Source organism: Dreissena polymorpha, chromosome 7, assembly GCF_020536995.1.
Source record: "Dreissena polymorpha isolate Duluth1 chromosome 7, UMN_Dpol_1.0, whole genome shotgun sequence".
Taxonomy (NCBI): Eukaryota; Metazoa; Mollusca; class Bivalvia; order Myida; family Dreissenidae; genus Dreissena; species Dreissena polymorpha.
The window spans coordinates 74,916,305-74,934,205 of record NC_068361.1 but is presented as its reverse complement, the minus strand read 5'-3'; the positions used below and the strand labels follow the sequence as shown (position 1 = coordinate 74,934,205).

General features: G+C 36.7%; 2 protein-coding genes across 3 annotated transcripts in view; both read left to right on the top strand.

The window, feature by feature from the left end:
* LOC127837041 (apical junction component 1 homolog) overlaps positions 1 to 17,901 on the top strand; it is a 223,371-nt gene that overhangs the window by 144,272 nt on the left and 61,198 nt on the right. The window lies entirely within an intron of this gene.
* On the top strand, positions 186 to 17,237 carry LOC127839835 (LIM/homeobox protein Awh-like). Its single transcript, XM_052368224.1, has 7 exons — positions 186 to 287; positions 7,669 to 7,748; positions 8,579 to 8,788; positions 9,970 to 10,181; positions 11,581 to 11,648; positions 12,725 to 12,926; positions 17,107 to 17,237. Exons 1-7 carry the CDS (start codon positions 186 to 188, stop codon positions 17,235 to 17,237), a joined length of 1,005 nt encoding a protein of 334 aa, XP_052224184.1.

Sequence of the window (17,901 nt, the reverse complement as noted above, 5' to 3'; positions counted from 1 at the left end):
AATCAATTAAAGTGAAAAATTAATTTGAACGCACGAAGCAAAAAAAAAAACAGTCAAAATGATGTCGTGCACACTTGTATACTAATAATGCTACGACTAAATGTAACGACCATTTAGTCCAAAATATAAGACCCTTTCAAACTCGTGCCGACACGCGCACGTGCGCAGCTGAGATGCTGCTCAGCATGGAGTGCACGGAAGAGAGTTTCAAGTCCAGCTCCTCACCGCCGCTGGACATGTTCAACATAGCCTCCCCAACCAGGGGCCTTCCATTCGCTATGATGAAAGTAAGTCTCTATTTTTAACATGTATTCTATGTCTTCATTTCCAAATAGTCTTCTTCTTTCCGTCATGTTCGTTTTATTCTAGTTGTTGTTATTATTATTATTATTATTATTATTATTATTATTATTATTATTATTATTATTATTATTATTATTATTATTATTATTATTATTATTATTATTACTATCATTATTAAAGCAATATATAGCATTAAATGTTTCATTTTATTACTCTGTTTATTTTTATTATTTTATTTATTTTTAATAAACAGAGCAATTTTAAGGATTATTACATCGAAGAACAACAACAACTGTTTATCAATTCATCCGTATGTACGACCGCGTAAATAATTGTTTCGGACACTGTAACTCAAATTTATAACAAAAGAAGATTTTTGAAAGCCGACATTTTTATTTTCAAATTTTCTTTAGAGAAATTTTCATATGTAGTTTAACCATATACTCGCTTATGCGGTTCACACTATCGCGGTGTGCATACCCATTGGCACCATGTTGACATAAAAATAGTAAGAAAACTATAAAGACCACATGTGATGGACAAGGTATTTCGGAACCAAGGTATGAGCCGTACTTTGTGAAAAGTGGTTAATACATGTGCGTAAAGTGTCGCCCCAGATGAGACTGTGCAGTCCGCACAGGCTAATCAGGAACGACACTTTCCGCCTAAACTGCATTTTTGCTATGAAGAGACTTTCTTGAAGTGTTTTCGCTGATTAGCCTGTGCGGACTGAAAAGGCTCATCTGGGACGACACTTTGCGCACGTGCGGTTACACGCGTGCTCTTTTCACAGAGCACGGCCCATATTGAAGTTTGCCATTCATTCCCCCAAGGTGCAAACTAGCCGGTAGCATTCGTCGCAATAAAAATGATTCCAAAATTAAGCGAATTTTGAAATTTTTACACATCGTACAGGTATAATAAGTAGTTTTTTAAACCTAGAATGTGTGGACGAATAATAGGTTAATAATGTTTTATAATTTAACATGCAAATGTGCTTACAGTGGTTTTGTTTCGCACAGGGATTGTATTTTAAATTTGTCAAGCATGCTTAAAAATAAGTGATTGTATATTATGTGCGTTTTTAAGAAATAAAAAATCCTTTAAATGTTCGAACTGGTTGCGAATTTGGCGGAGGCAAACTATTCCCTGAAAACTAAAAAAGTTAACTTTGTATACTATTTAATGAATGCTATTTTCTAAATCTTGTCTTTATTTATATAAACAAACATGTGGTATATATATATATCAAAGCATTATCATCGTATAACGTTGCACGTGTTTCTTTATTATCGTTGACAGCACGACCTTATTAATTTCAGCTTTGTTCCAATATTGACTTGTTAAAAAGTAATTCATTGAGGTAATGTCTATGTCGTTTTGTTAATTAACTTGTATTCCAATTTATTTATAATTTAACAGCTTCTTTCATTCAACCAATATACGTCTCTGCAAGTAGCCATGTTATAACGTTTTATTGTAATTAAACTGTACTTTATAACCATATTTCAAATAAAACAACAATATCAAAGCGTTTATGATAAATAACCGAGACACTTAGCGCGTGTCGATGCGGTATGCATGTTATCGGAAAGTCTTTTATAATTATTGACTGGCGTATGACACTGAATTTTTTTTTTATATACAATAAAATAAATCATCATCATCATCAGCAGCAGCAACAACAGCAGCAACAACAACAACATCAACTGCAAAAAATCATTATCAACACGATTATCATCAATATCATCATCACAATAATAATAAATGCTATTGAACAATTTGAACAATCGAAATAAGCCAACTTACACAATATTAATCAAACATCGAATACACACCTGAAATATTATTTACGAAAACAAGAAGAGATAAAAAACAATGAATAATCATTACAAACAACTTAAAACACCTTTCGCCGGAATTCTTAGATCTTTTTTTATATTTCGGATTAATGTTTAATGGGTCCACATAACGTTCACTTTGAAAGTTCCTAAAGTCGCTCAGTACTTTAAATCCGTTGTATCACGGTACAACATTCTATCGCTCGATCCGCCTACATTGACATCGCCATATGTGCCAGACCGACGAACGAAAGCTGATCACTGAGTCGCCAGTGTCAGAGATTATCTCATGAAAGATTATATATCTGATCAACGATTTGTTTATTATATAATCCAGTTGTATATACGGATGTTGTTTAGTGCATAGCTGTTCAATGACTTGCATGAGACGCAGTGTATGAAACATCGTAGACATTCGGTTCACAAACAGTGAGATAAGATACAAATGGACGGCGTTCTGCGAAAACTGGGCATAATGCATTTGTGTAAAGTGTCGTCCCAGATTAGCCTGTGCGGACTGCATTGCACAGGCTAATCTGGGACGACACTTTACGCAAATGCATTATGCCCAGTTTTCGCAGAACGCGACTCATATTATAAGAAACATGAATGTTTATAATGTTCCTAAACCAACATCTGCGTATACTTTATTACATGTAATTTGATTGATTGCACTATTTATCAAATATCTTTTAAAATAAGAAATAACACTGAACTTAAGCTCACGACATATCACGACATATATGCATATATCATATGAAGTATTGAATTTAAGGTAACAAATAATTAATTTAAATTTTGTTTGATTGGTAATTAAATACAATGCTTTTAATACCAAGACATTTATGATAATAATTATATTGTTAATTGAGCATATTAGATTATTATGTGGGTGGTCAGCGTAGCGCTGAACTTTGGCTACTTCTTTTTTCCTTAGCGCTAACCTAGATAATACTATATGTCCAATGTGTTCCCGCAAGCAAGGTCATGGGAAAGTTTAAAAGCGAATAAATAGAATTACTAAAAATTCTGTTCATAGAGGTCGTTGCTTAAAACGTAACTTCTTTAACAATTGCATCGTAGCTTACAATTGTCGCATGAGGTTTGACATGACTTGGTCTATGAAAATATTACTCATAAACTTACTTTGACTGGTCGTAAAACACGACGAAGGTTTTTACCATGTAGACCGGGATTCATCAAACCGTTTTCACAATGCTTTCTTAAGGCATCGTCTCAACTTTACGTTCAGCTTAAAATATTACATATGAGTTCGAGTTGAAACAAAAGCTTTTTTGTAGATCATTCGGAAATGTCATAACATATAATTATTAGTATAGAACTACGGTGGTAGTAGTGGTTGTGTTGATACAGAATTAAAGATGGTACTTGTGAACTGTACTGTTATGAAATGGTTGTTGTTGTTTTTTATGATGATTATGATGATTATGATGCTGCTGCTGCTACTGCTGTTGATGATGTTGTTGTTGTTGATGATGATGATGATGATGATGATGATGATGATGGTGGTGGTGGTGATGATGATGATGATGATGATGATGATGATGATGATGATGATGATGATGATGATGATGATGATGATGATGATGATGATGATGATGATGATGATGATGATGATGATGATGATGATGGCGTTTGTGGTTGTGGTGGGGGTGATTGTTGTTTTGGTGGTTGTTGTGGTGGTGATGGTGGTGAGTACCAAGTAACACTGTCTACTGCAGCCTTGTGCAGCGCTATTACTTAACTTTCCTGTAACACGTAACATTTAACTTCTGTTTTGCATGTCGAAGCGACAGGAAAGACATTTTTGTAGCCAGGGGTTTTCGAAAAAAGCTTCTTTATGTCAAACGACCATAAAACATCTCAGGCCAAAGAATAATGTCGCTTTATCTTACATCTATCATTAAACTTGAGTGCGTTTTATCATAATATTTTCCGAGTATTTTCTTCTTAAAAGGTCCCATTTCCTTTAACACAAGAATCTCGTGCGGAGCGGGAATGAACACGAGCTCTCGCCTGGGCGACTAAATGCTCCCGACAAACAGCCAGCACCGTTTATGGACTAAGAAAGCGACTTTGTGGTCTTAAAATATTTTCCTAGTAGGGGATTTAAGCGATTTTCTTTGTAAGATTTAAAACGTAATGTGCCGTCTCTTCTTATAAGCGTCTTTTATGATCAAGATTATTGATAGACTGTTGTCATGCGAGCGCTGTCAGAGAACGAGAGAAAAATTGAGCTGTCAGAGTTAAATTTAATATATAAGGAAAGTGGAATAAGAATATTCCAGCAAATGTACGGTCTTTTAGGTTCATTATATAGTACATTAAAATTGTAATATTGTTAAACTTATTTTGAGTTTGAAATATGCGGCATTTATCAACAGTAGCTTATAGTGATTATTTTCTGGAAAAGACATATAAATGATGATCACATAAGACTTATTCTTCATTGTCTTCTTCATTGTCTTCTTCTTCTTCTTCTTCTTCTTCTTCTTCTTCTTCTTCTTCTTCTTCTTCTTCTTCTTCTTCTTCTTCTTCTTCTTCTTCTTCTTTTTCTTCTTCTTCTTCTTTTCTTTCTTCTCCTTCTTCTTCTTCTTCTTCTTCTTCGTCTTCTTCTTCTTCTTCTTCTTCTTCTTCTTCTTGTTCTTCTTCTTCTTCTTGGTCGTTAATTACTAGTATTTACTACTTTTTCATCACAACCGTTTCTTTGTCCTCCATACATCAAGATTTTTTTGGGGTAAACCGTGTATAAATAATTTGATGATATTTTTGATGACTGATCGTGGAAAGTAAGAATCTATTTTACACACAAAAATGTCAAAGATAATGCGTTTTTCTTGTTTCCTTATTTATAATATTCTACTTGCATCCAGATGATTCATTATCTTTTTTAGTCTGCAAGTTGGTCGAGTTCTGAATACAAATATTAAATCTAATGAATCTTAACCAATTGATTTTGTCTTCAAACATATATTTCCAACCGAACTACTTTATATTAAACAACAACAGCGAGTGTCACATGTCTTTGAAGAAACTGCAATTCAACCAATACAGCACGGAAGACGATCTATTTTCGCTTGGGTTAACCTTGATTTAACCTTCTATGAAATATTTTGTTTTTAAAAACACCAGGCGTACTTATATATTCATAACCAGTGAATTAATGGCTGTCGTTTTTTTGCAGTGACCCGTAAAGTGACTGTCATCCGATTGAACAAGATCTGAAATGTCGCTTAGAAATTTTCTGTAATGTACTTCCGTTGGTGGCATTAAATCCGCTACTAAGGTGTTCAACTTTAATGGACAGGATTTTCAAGACAAAAATGGCATTCTCCGATAAGAAAATGACGTCTCTCAAAATCTCGTGAAAATCTCGTAGCAAGATCACGTGACCGGAAGCCGAGGCAAAGTCTTAAACGTCACTTGAAATAAAAGAGCACGCGCTTTGCTGGAAGCGATACCAACACTCTCTTCCGGTTTTGGATCCCAATTCGCTCGAAACATCTCGTGCAAGATGAAACCGCTTCCGGCGGTTTAATGAAATTCTAGTCGTGTTACATTTTATATCATTTAGATAGCGATTCGAACACGGGCGCTAGAGCCGATGTCATTAGGTTTTTAGTCTGTCAAAACGGCGGCAAATCAGAGAGGCAAAATCAAACTCCAATGCTTTACCCTCTCGTCGTCTAACATGCTATTCAAGTCAAGTGGCCTCTATTTGCATCTTATTCAAGCCGACAAAATCTAATTTGCCGCGAAGTTGTTGGTGAAACGTGGTGTGCAAGCTCAAGTGGGTCTGTCGGTCACGGAACAGTTCTAAGAAAACTATCACAGCTTATGGAATCATGTTAAACGTCGAAAATTGCTGCAAAAATGAGTTTGCCAGAAAAGATTTTTTTATTGCTTTTCTATTTCGATTGAAAATTTTATACGACAACGTGTTAACCAAAACTAACTTGTTTTGTACGCGCTATTATGATACAATATTAAACAAATCTTCACAATAATGTTCATAGGCATGTCGATGCAATCTTTTAACCCATTTATGCCTAGTGGACTCTCCCATCCTTCAAATTTGGATCAATTTATTTCCAAAATTAGGGATGTCTAGTATATTTATTTCTTTATTTAGAATATTTCTTACAGAAATTCCTTTAAGCAAACAGCGCAGACCCTGATTAGACGCCGCGGCGTCTCATCTGGGTCTACGTTGTTTGCCAAGGCCTTTTTTCTAGACGCTAGGCATAAAGGGGTTAATTGAGCCCACTATTTTAACATGCACTACTATTTTAATTATTAAAAACGCATTTTTAAATTTATGTTTGTGCAAATATTTTACATTATTATATAAGGTCTATTTTGGTCCTTTTTGTCATATTGCCCTTTTCGTTCCCTTCATTTTGTCTTCAAGTCATTATTAATATTATTCTGTTTCATGACATACAAGTATTCAAATCTCTCAGATATATATGCATTTGACAGTTAATGTTAAATGCAAATAATCTATACATGCGTTAATAAATATTTTTGTTATTTTTCTATTTCGATGTTTTCGTTCCCTTCGTTTCGTCTGCTAGTCCGTCTTTGTAATTAAGTATTATGATATATTATTTTAAACAATTCATATAGCAAGCTTCTTAAAACAATCTATATAGCAGATATTTTATTTTATTTCAAGCTCATACATTTACATCTATAACATAGTATATACAAGATATAAACACACGTATATAGCAACATCTGTAAATGGCCATTCACATTTGAATTATAAGAGACTATAAAAAAGCAATCTAATATAATACAATGAACACATTTATGGCAAAACATAGTACATGTACCGGTATTCCGCGAGTGAGTAATTGAGTGTGATTGTGTAAATAAAATAAGAGTGGTATGTGTGGGACTTAGGCAAGATCCTACCTTTACCTTTTTTAATCGCCGCTCTGTGAAATTTAAGCACGTGTCAAGCACGGGTAACCACGCCCCCGTATGCTCACCAGCACCAATCGGACTGTCAATCTCAACGCGCAATTCCCCAAATCTCTTGACAGTTTCATGATCGATAAATCGATCCCTGCCACGCGCCCGTAACGTCAAATGCCGCATAGAGTTAGCGTTCTTTATTCGCCATCGCCAGATGGCGTTACAAAGATCTACCCGGTAGGGGGCGTGCGCTAATGAACGGGATCAAATATTGGGATCGGGAACGTGTTTTCTCAAATTGGTCAATTTTATTATTCCCCTGATTGCTCCGGTAAAGGGCACCGAAGGAAAACAGAGACTGGCACAAAAGCATCCGCAACTCCCGAAGGTGTCCGAATATCGGGTGTGATCGCAACTGACGGTATGTTTTTCGGACATCAAAAGGATGCTTCGCAAGTTCTTTCAGCAGCGCAGCAAAAGAATTGCGCAAAATTAAATGTAATGAATGCCTTAACTACGAAGTTTTTTTTTCTGAAGTTCATACAAAAAGCCGTAGTTAGGTGATATTGCATTAACTCAGTCGTTGTCCTACTTCTCCCCATCATCCTATTTCTTCTTTTTCTTCTTCGTGCCTATTCACCATAAGTTGCAACACCAACGGTGCCTATACCACGTGACTTTTATCGGATCTGTGTTGGGAGAATAGAGCGCGACAAAGTTAACATTTTAAAGGATCTCTTTTTAAATATTTCACCATTTTTAATGGCATAAAGTGGAGAGCCTGCTCATTCGTGAGATTTGTCTATAGTTATCACGATCTTTTTCAACAAATAAGTATTTTTTCAGTAAAGTGCAACCGCGCGTTTGTAATATGAAGTCCCCACATTTTTCTAACCGTTTAAACGCGCGGTTGCTCTTTACTGAAAAAATACTTATTTGTTTAAAAAATCATGATACCTATAGAAAACTCTTACGAATGAGCGGGTTTTCTTTAAGGGATTTTTTTAACGTTTTGGTTTATTGACAACATTTAAAAAATAAATTGTTTCAGATTCACAAATTTTCGTTGTGATTTTGATATTTGTGAGGAAACAGTAATACTGAACATTTACCATGCTCTAAAATATCCATTATAATGCATTTTTTTGGCGAATTAAAAAGCAGAAAATTATAAAGCGTTGCAACGCGAAACGATTTAATAATTTGGAAAGATTTGTTATTGTCGTTAAGTTGTGTGACACTACGAGGATTGCTTATATAAAGCATAAAATACAACAAACTAATTATGAGCACGGATTGCCGAGTGGTCTAAGTGATAGACTTTTATTTTACTCTGATTCTATTTTACCAAACATTGATGCCTCTATAGTTGATTCTGAGTAATATGACCTTCCTCAAAACATATATAGCACTGATAAAGCAACTTACCGTTGACGTGATAACAACATATCAGGCAACATTATATCAGGTAGGTATTAATGTACATGTAGTGGTATGATAAAACGTTCTCTTTTGCAGACGGATGACGACGTCTGCTACGGTTGCGGACTGCACATCGCAGACCGGTTTCTGCTCAAGGTGAACGACCAGTCATGGCACGTGCAGTGTCTGCGCTGCTGCGTGTGTCACGTGGCGCTGGACCGACAGAACACGTGCTTCATGCGCGAGGACAACATCTACTGCAGGCTTGACTATGCCAGGTAGGGGCTGCTCATTTTGTTGAGGCGGTTTGAGAGGGAATGTTTTTGTACCTTTTAAATGGCCGTTCTAAAATTATTTACACTCGTAACGTTATTTGTGACGAGTAACCGAATTAAAGTATGCTTCATTTAAAGAAACGATACGCTCAGTGTAAATAATTATAAAATGACAAAAACGGACGCATCACCAAACGATATCGAAACTAATTATTCAAAGTGGAATGGGGAACGAACTTTTATTAGATCGTGATTTTCCAATAAAAACACATTATATGGGATTGTTTGATTCAAAATTAAGTGTTTAAGGTCGAGCATAAACTTAATTTTGAAGTTTATTTATTTTTTAAATTGGTATTTTCGTTTTGCATTCATGATAAATGAACGGATTACATTTTATTCTGGTAAAAAATTTCAATAAAATTTGACGGAATTAAATTTCCTCGAGCACACGCCTTTTTCAAACGTGAAATGTCAAGCAATTTCATCGGAATTGTGTACTTTGTACAGACTCATTCTTGCTGCTAGAGAAGATCCGAATGAATATTTAACCGTATCAAAATTACGGAAATTTAGTTACGTCCTTCCGATTTTGCCCCGAAATTAGCCCCAATTTACCCACCTAATCAACCCATTGAACTCCTGGCTTGTTAGTCAAACAGACGACGAAAAATCAATCCCAGAAATCCTCTGTCAATGCAGACGGCATGTAATCTGCGTCCCGCGAGATATTTCTACGTCGTGGAAGTCGCAAATACATCATTATATCCTGTCCATTGACAAAATTGCTCTTTGTATTGTTTTTTTCCTAAAGATCTAAACTTGTACAGGATTTTGGAACAAATTCAGTCTGACTATACATAATGTATATGACTATAATACAAACAAGATAGAATGTGTGTTCACCAATACCGAGATAACATGTTTTTTAGGAAAAAACTTCATACATTTAATACGAAACATGTCCCCAATCTTCCCGCCGGCATTTGATTTCTAAATAGAATACGAAAAAGTTGTACTTATAGTTACGACATTTAATGGTATAATGTAAAATGCAAAAATATTTTTAAAGGAGTCTATAAGCCATATATGTTATTGTAATGTAAGTACACATAATTATAGCGAGAAATAGTATATAAAATTCATATATTCGAATCGCCGAAACACTTCGTTTGCAATTTCAGAGAGTTCGGTGCAAAATGTGCGAAATGCTTCCGGTCCATCCAGCCGACGGACTGGGTGCGCCGCGCACGCGAGCACGTGTATCACCTCGCATGCTTCGCGTGCGACACGTGCAAGCGGCAACTGTCGACGGGCGAGGAGTTTGCGTTGCACGGTAGCAAGGTTCTGTGCAAACCTCACTACTTGGACGTGCTGGAAGGCGGGCCACATAAGGGTACGGCATAGTCATCATTGTTATCATTATCACCCCTACCAAGTCATCATCATCATCATCATCATCATCATCATCATCATCATCATCATCATCATCATCATCATCATCATCATCATCATCATCATCATCATCATCATCATCATCATCACCATCATTATCATCATCATCATCATCATCATCATCATCATCATCATCATCATCATCATCATCATCATCATCATCATCATCATCATCATCATCATCATTGTCATCATCATCATCATCATCATCATCAGCAGCAGCAGCAGCAGCAGCATATTTAACGCGTATATAGAACACTGTAGTTTATGTTCATATAGAGCCGTATTTCTTAATACAAAGGCGTAGGTTTTTAATTAGGGGAAATAAGAACATGCTAAGGGCAAATTACCGTAAAGAATATTCGCAACTTTGTAAAGTTATGTATATAAAGATGCGGACTTGTTTTAAATCAGAATTAAACGAAGCAATTTATCATGATTCTACATTCGATAAAAATTGAAGAATTCTACATTCTGATGAAAAGAACATATTAACAGTTAATGGAACTAAATAGATTCGTTTATTTAAAAACAATCACTCGGTGTTTATATGACTTGTAACTATGGCAAACGGAAAATTAGAATTAAGTCTGAAAATCTGTATTGTATAAATGTTTTTCACATTAAAAACCACAAAACGCTATAATAATTAGTGGGCATTAATCAACACAAGCCATTCTTTACGCATCGCTTTCCCCAAAACCAGACGAAAACATGCTATCAAACATTTCGCGTCAAAGGTGACAAATTTCAAGTAAATGTTGTTCAACAGCGCTTCAGTTCAATGGATTTTATATCACATTTATGCAATTATTATCTGCGGCCATGTTTAATTACCTCTGCTATCAACCAATCAAATGGTCGTTTGTCATTTAACCCGGTATTATCAATATGGCTGCCGTGAAAACAGACAGCGTTTGGCAGTAATTCTAACCTCAAGGGTATTGCGGGATTTTTGTTTCAATAAAATTAAAATAAACGCAGCATTTTAAAATTTACACGCCCATCTTGAAATTCACAACCGCAGTCTGGCATGTTCTTTGAACATTTACTGCTTCTCTGCGTCACCGCGGCATTTATTCACGGATGAAATTTTTCAAGCAGCAGAAAGACTAAGAAATAAATTGCTCTATAAATTGTTTATGCATTGAATACCGGTAATTGAAGCCCGTTATACATAGCCGTGAGGAATGCAATCATTTATTTTAAAGACATTACTTTCATTCGGGTACCATGTTTATTTGATGCAACAGTTTTTCAAAAAAAATATTCATTTAAAGTAACATTATTATTTTACTTATTTTTTGCAATTTGATTATTTATTTGTTGCCTGCTTTCAGATTCCGATGCGTCACAGAAAACCAAAACCAAACGAGTGCGGACAACGTTCACAGAAGAACAGATTCAGGTTCGTAAAGGAGACATTGTAAAAACGTGCGTCATTAATAAATGTATTGCACATTATTTCCAAATTAAAACTGACATACTTTTGCTAAATTCTGACCAATCGACTGGTCCACGTATCATTCAAAAGTGAGACGGACTGACATACACCAATAATAATAAGATATAACAATCAGTTTCTTCTCCGTCCAATGGGAACCCTCTGATTCGTCGCCCACCACGATCTTTCTTTAAATCCCATCACAATAATGAAATGCAAGGCAGTCCAAGAGACAACTATATACCCCAACCTTGAAGTGATGACCTTGAGTTTGAAGCAGCGTGATTGACTCATGACTTCCTGACATGTTCTTAATAAAATTGTGGTCAAGTTTGTGGAAAATGATTCAAAAGGTATAGGAGCTAGCAAGAGAATTATGACCATTACCTTGAACCGGCATGACCGACCCCAGCCTTCCGCACGCCGTGTCAATGACCTTTACATTCTGGCCAAGTTTGTAAAAATTCATTCAAACAGTGTGTGAGATTTGAAGCTGACACGAAAATAGAGGCTTAAACATTTGACCTTTATTTATGACATTGACCTTGTAGCGGCGTGACTAACTCGTGTCTAATTCACATCGCCCCGATTAACTAAACATTGTAACCAAGTTCCATTTAAATCCTTTTAAGTGTTTAGGAGATATGGATCGGACAAGAAAATAGTGGATCAAACTTTTGACCTTGAAGTATTATGTTGACCTTCGGCCGGCGTGACTGGCTCATGCCTTCTGTACATCCTCTAAATTAATTTTTACATTTAAGTAAAGAGTCAAAAATCGTTCAAAAGACACAAAACTAGAGGCTCAAACATTTGACCTTGAAGGTGACCTCGACCTTAATACAGAATGTAACACTCAAGCCTTCTGCATGTCGCCTCCATGATCTGAACCTTTTAGCCAAGTTTCATGAAAATCCCTCAAAGTGTATACTATATAGGCGTAAATTAAGTAAATAACAAACAGCATTTGCGAAGTGGGACTGGCAGTCTGTTTTCACACATGTGTATGTAAACATACAAAACAAATGTTTTGTCTTCAGGTTTTGCAAGCCAACTTCCAGCTGGACTCAAACCCGGATGGTCAGGACCTGGAGCGAATCGCGCAGATCACGGGCCTGAGCAAGCGCGTGACACAGGTCTGGTTCCAGAACTCTCGTGCGCGCCAGAAGAAACAACAACAACAACACACCGGAAATCACTCCAGTCCGGGCTCTCTGACGTCACAAAAGATGGAGATGGATGGTAAGTGCGGCTTGGCATTAACTCGTAAAATGGAATCACCCAATGCAGATCAAAGCTTGGTGTTCACGTATACATGGGACACTTTGGTAATTTGGTATCTTAATAAAACGTCTACGTTATTATATTAACTTTGTAGAAATTATACGAAAATTAACAGAAATTTGCATTTGTAAAATAACGTTAAATATGAGTGTGGCAATTCAAGAAGATTAATGTGTTTAATCAGTCTATGATAAGTCTTTTTTTTTCTAAATAATTAACAATCATTGTCTTTTTTTACAGCTGATTGTCACTGGGGAAACACGTCAGACAGCCAGGATAGCAACAACATCTCTTTCTCCGATTGAGCATGCGCAGTGGATCTTATCCATAATTGGCATGCGCAGTGAAAATGCGCACATCACACTCCAGTGATATAAAATATACACCACGTGGTACTCGCCAGAATGAAAGATATTCCAGCATATGCAGACCATAAACGTCATGGAAAAATATTCAAACATTCACAGAAGTGCTTTATATGCCTGTTTGCAGATATTGGCCCATTATTCGACGGTTATACGTTACACATCATTCAAGAATAATTCGAAAATGCAATACAACGCATTATATATGCGTATGTACTAACGCATATCTCATAGTATAAAACACGAATCAATCGATACCATTGGAATTCAATCATCGCATTGTGCAATATTTGTGGACAATTGCCTCTCTTTTTGAGGAAAGTGACGTAATCGCCAGCGAGACTTCTGCGACGTCATTTAAAGACGTCAATTATGAAAAAGTGACTTAAGTTCATTCATTTTACGACATTTTTTGTGCGAATGACTAAAAACGTCATTTAAGACGTAAACTCGCTAAGTGACTAAAATGGCGTCATTTCTCTCGTCCTGCAGGGCAAAAGCGACGCTATTTCTTGCGTTACTTATGAAAAATGGACTACAAAACACATTTTTTGATGACTTGTGCCGCTTATGACTAGAGTGGCTTAGTTTTGTTTTGTCGCTGATTGCTTAATTACCGTAACAGCGAACATTCGCACATCACACTTCCGGGATATACGATATACATCACGTGGTATTTTCCAGAAGGACAGATATTCCACCATGTGCAGACTTTAAACGGAATGGACTACTAAGCAAAATATTCAACCATTAACAGGAGTGCAGTACTTGAGAATTTGCTTATATCGGCCCAATAACAGATGGTTATATGTTTAACATGATTCAACAATAAGGCGCAAATACAATACTTCGCATTATAAATGCGTTTTTACTAAAGCATAATTCATAGTAAACAAGAATCCATCGATTCCATCAAAATTAAATCGTCATAGCTTGTAATATTCTAGTTTAGTGACCAGAATATCATATTTACGTCATTGTGACGACATCCGCCTTGTCCAGGGTGCAGGATCAACGGGGTTCACAGCGGTTTACACACGGGCTGGACATAATGTGAACACACCGTTAAGAACTTTATTTTTGCAAATATCTCAATATTGAAATACATCAGCAAAAATATTTAGTGCAGTCTTTATTTCAGTTAGTGCCTATATCTTTAGATGTAAGAATAACTAATTTTTCAAGCCTGCAATCGGTGTCAAAATTTCACGTTGCTTGCATAACCGTGTACATGAATGCGTTACACATCGAAGTTTTAGCCAAGAACACAAGCTTATTAAGTAAATAAATTCTGACGTATTTCACATTGCCACAAGCAGCATAAAAACTGTCTTTTATGCACTAGTTGAAATTCTTAAGGAAAATTGTTTAAACAATTTATTTGAAGAGAATCAGTACATACCGGTGTGTCAGCATCCATTAACATTAAATTGTAAACCCCACAACGTCACGAGATCTTTCAACCCGCAGTCATAACTGTGTGGAAAATTCCATTTCTTTTTTATGAAAGTGACGTCGTCGCAAGGAGACCTTCTGTGACGTTATTTAAAGACTCAAAATATGAAAAAAAGTTAATTAAATGATGTTTTACGGCACTTTTTGTTAGAATGCATACAAATACGTCATTAAAGACGTCAAAATCGCCATCGGACTGAACTGGCGTTATTCCTCTCGTCATGTACACCAGCAGAGAATACAAAGTTTCAACTTCAAACGTTACGTATGGCAAAGTAATTACAAAGACATTATTTGTTAGGTTGCATATGGCAAAGTAATGACAAAGACGCTATTTCTTAGGTTACATATAGCAAAGTAACCACAAAGACGCTATTTCTTGCGTCACAAATGGCAAAAGGACTAAAAACACAGTTATGTGATTACTTGCGCCACTAATGACTATAGTTGCTTAGTTTTGTTGAGTCGCTCACCTTTTTATTTTACTACCAGTATAATAACGGAATTTCTAGCTTTAAGTGTAACAATTTGATTTTTTTTTAAATCACACAATTTATAATTTGTCAGTAACTATTGCAACGAAATTTTCGTCGCATTAATCTTATTTTCTTACCGAAGACATGTCTTTGGCATTACAATCTCTGGAATCGCTTATTGATGTCGGAGAACACTGACTGAACATAATCACTGCTATCATGCACGCAAATACGTTGCCATGGAAACCACGTGTTGATATGACATTTTTTTGTAATACCGAATAGTTGGCAAGCAGACTATTAAAACATGTGTGGTCGCAACTCAAACTGATTGTACATACTATAGTGTAGGCTTTAGTAGTGTTCGTACACTGAAACGCTTTTATGAACAGAAACAGAACAGGACAGAAAGGTTATTCATATAACTTGAACATGTCCAGTTCATCGTTATGTATACAAAACTGAACATATAAAAGCAATAAGCACTTGCATAGACGTGCGAAAGTGACCAAAATAGTATATAACATGGTGTTAAAAATGAACTTAGGCAATTATATAACTCCTCGTTTGAATTCAATGCCTCAGTTCTCATTTTAAAAGCATTTTACGATGTATAATGATACGAGCCTCATTACGGAAATATCGGGCTTAATGCATGTGCGTTAAGTACCGTCCAACATTAGCCAGGGCAGTCCGCACACGCAAATCAGTGACGACACGTTCCGCTTTCGGGTATTTTGTATTCAAAGGAGGTACATGTACATGTATATTCTAAAAAAACAATCCAGTTTTCGGCGTAAAGATAAACTCGACAGGCTAATCTGAAGCGACACTTTACGCATATTTATTAAGCCCCGTTTTCTCAGAACGCAGCTCATATAAAGAAATATTTAGGCTTATGTTCTTGTTTATGTTATGGGGTTTGAAAGGTCTGGGGTTTATTATGTTAATTCATTGATATTCTGCTTAGTTTTTACGATGACTGAATTGCTCATCGATATGTAAACTGACATTATTATACACTTTGTGGAATTTATCAATGGATAATTGCAACACAACATTTAATGAACTAACTTTGAATATACACTTTTTAAGTGTATATATTTATACGCTGTTTTAGCTAACTTGTTGTCTTTACATTTGTTTGTTTTCCTTGATTGTGAAGAATTATATATTTAACGATCGTTTGATTTTGTTGTTTTAATAAAATGCTATCACTGTACACTACATCTTCTTTATTATTATCGTGACGCCCAAACCAGACCGTGCATAGAGTACAATGTTGGCTTTGACATATTTTCCTACAATAACCAAAACATTCGTCTTTTTAGTTAGTGTTCGTGTGTCGAATGAATAGATATCGTTGCAGGAATTTATCAAAGCGCTGAAGGCACTGAAGTTGTTCGCTGTTGTCGTCCTTGATTAGCTTGTGCGCAATCCACAGGCTAATCAGTGTGCCCATGCTAATTTTATTTGACGAGCATTAAGCCCCGTTTTCCCTGAAAGCAGCCAATATGTACAGATTTCAATGATAAACACTAGACTGGCCAATGTCGTCTTACAAGCTGGTATATACACTCACTGTTAGAGGGTATATACACTCACTGCTAGAGCAGAATCATTTGTCGTCTGCTGCAGACAGGCAGCGGTAATCGTCCCTAGCAGAGTGAGTTTCGGTTCTTACCGTACTTAAGGCTTCTAAGCACATACTGATTTGCAAGCTCGGTCAGCAGCTGGAGCGTGCGCGTCGCGACCGAGGCTAGAGTCGCCCGCAGAAGATTTCCTCACCTGTACATATTTCCTTATAGAGGGAAACTTCTGCGGGTGGCTCTGCAAATCCAGCTGAGTCCGTCACCCCGGACGTCTTCCACATTGCTGTGATTGCTGTCTTCCCCAAGATGCAGCGGTCTCGTCAACCGCTTTATATCGTCGGGAGTTCGCTGACCCGTACCTGCCAGAGGTCCCGTCTGTAGAGGGACGGGGATAGTGGGACAGCAAAATCACCAGTGTGGAGGAAATACGGGGCGGACCAGGGGTTGCTTTTCCCCGGTGGGGGGAGTCTCAGAGCAGCCCCAAGAACATCGAGGGTTGGCTTTATATAGGGGCCCCGGGACGGCGGTACTCAGTGCGCTCAACGCACTGGGGAAACCGTCTCGGGGATAAGACGACGGCCGGTGTCGACAAGTGGGGCCATAAAGGCGGAGCTGTGTGCTGCAGTCCCTTGGCGGTGCTGCGTTCAGACATGAATTTGTCTTGAGATTGTCTATCTACCTGTGCACATTAAGGTCTCATTGGCCACCGTGCACTGGTCTATTTGGATCTAAATTATATCTTATACCGGAATACCCGGGAAGCCGGTGTAAATTTTGACCTACTTTGGCATAAAAAATAAATCTTTTCCCCCTGAAAGGTCACAGGGGCAGGTCCATCCTTAATGACTCCGTGAAGGGGCTCGAATTGACATGTAAATAAACTCTGAACAAAAAACAAACAAACTGATTTTCAAAATATGCTCTGTAAATTTAGCTGGCCGCTAACGCGACCAACTAAAAATGAACCGTTAAACTATATTTAGATTCACATCGTACATGCATGATTTACATGCTGGCGAATTCGACTGTACAGCCTTTTCTATTT

Coding starts and splice junctions, on each gene's coding strand:
- LOC127839835 (XM_052368224.1), top strand. CDS start 186: ATGGAGTGCACGGAAGAGAGTTTCAAGTCCAGCTCCTCACCGCCGCTG. Junction 11,649..12,724: donor TCACAGAAGAACAGATTCAG/GTTCGTAAAGGA, acceptor TTTTGTCTTCAG/GTTTTGCAAGCCAACTTCCA. Junction 12,927..17,106: donor ACAAAAGATGGAGATGGATG/GTAAGTGCGGCT, acceptor CTGCAAATCCAG/CTGAGTCCGTCACCCCGGAC.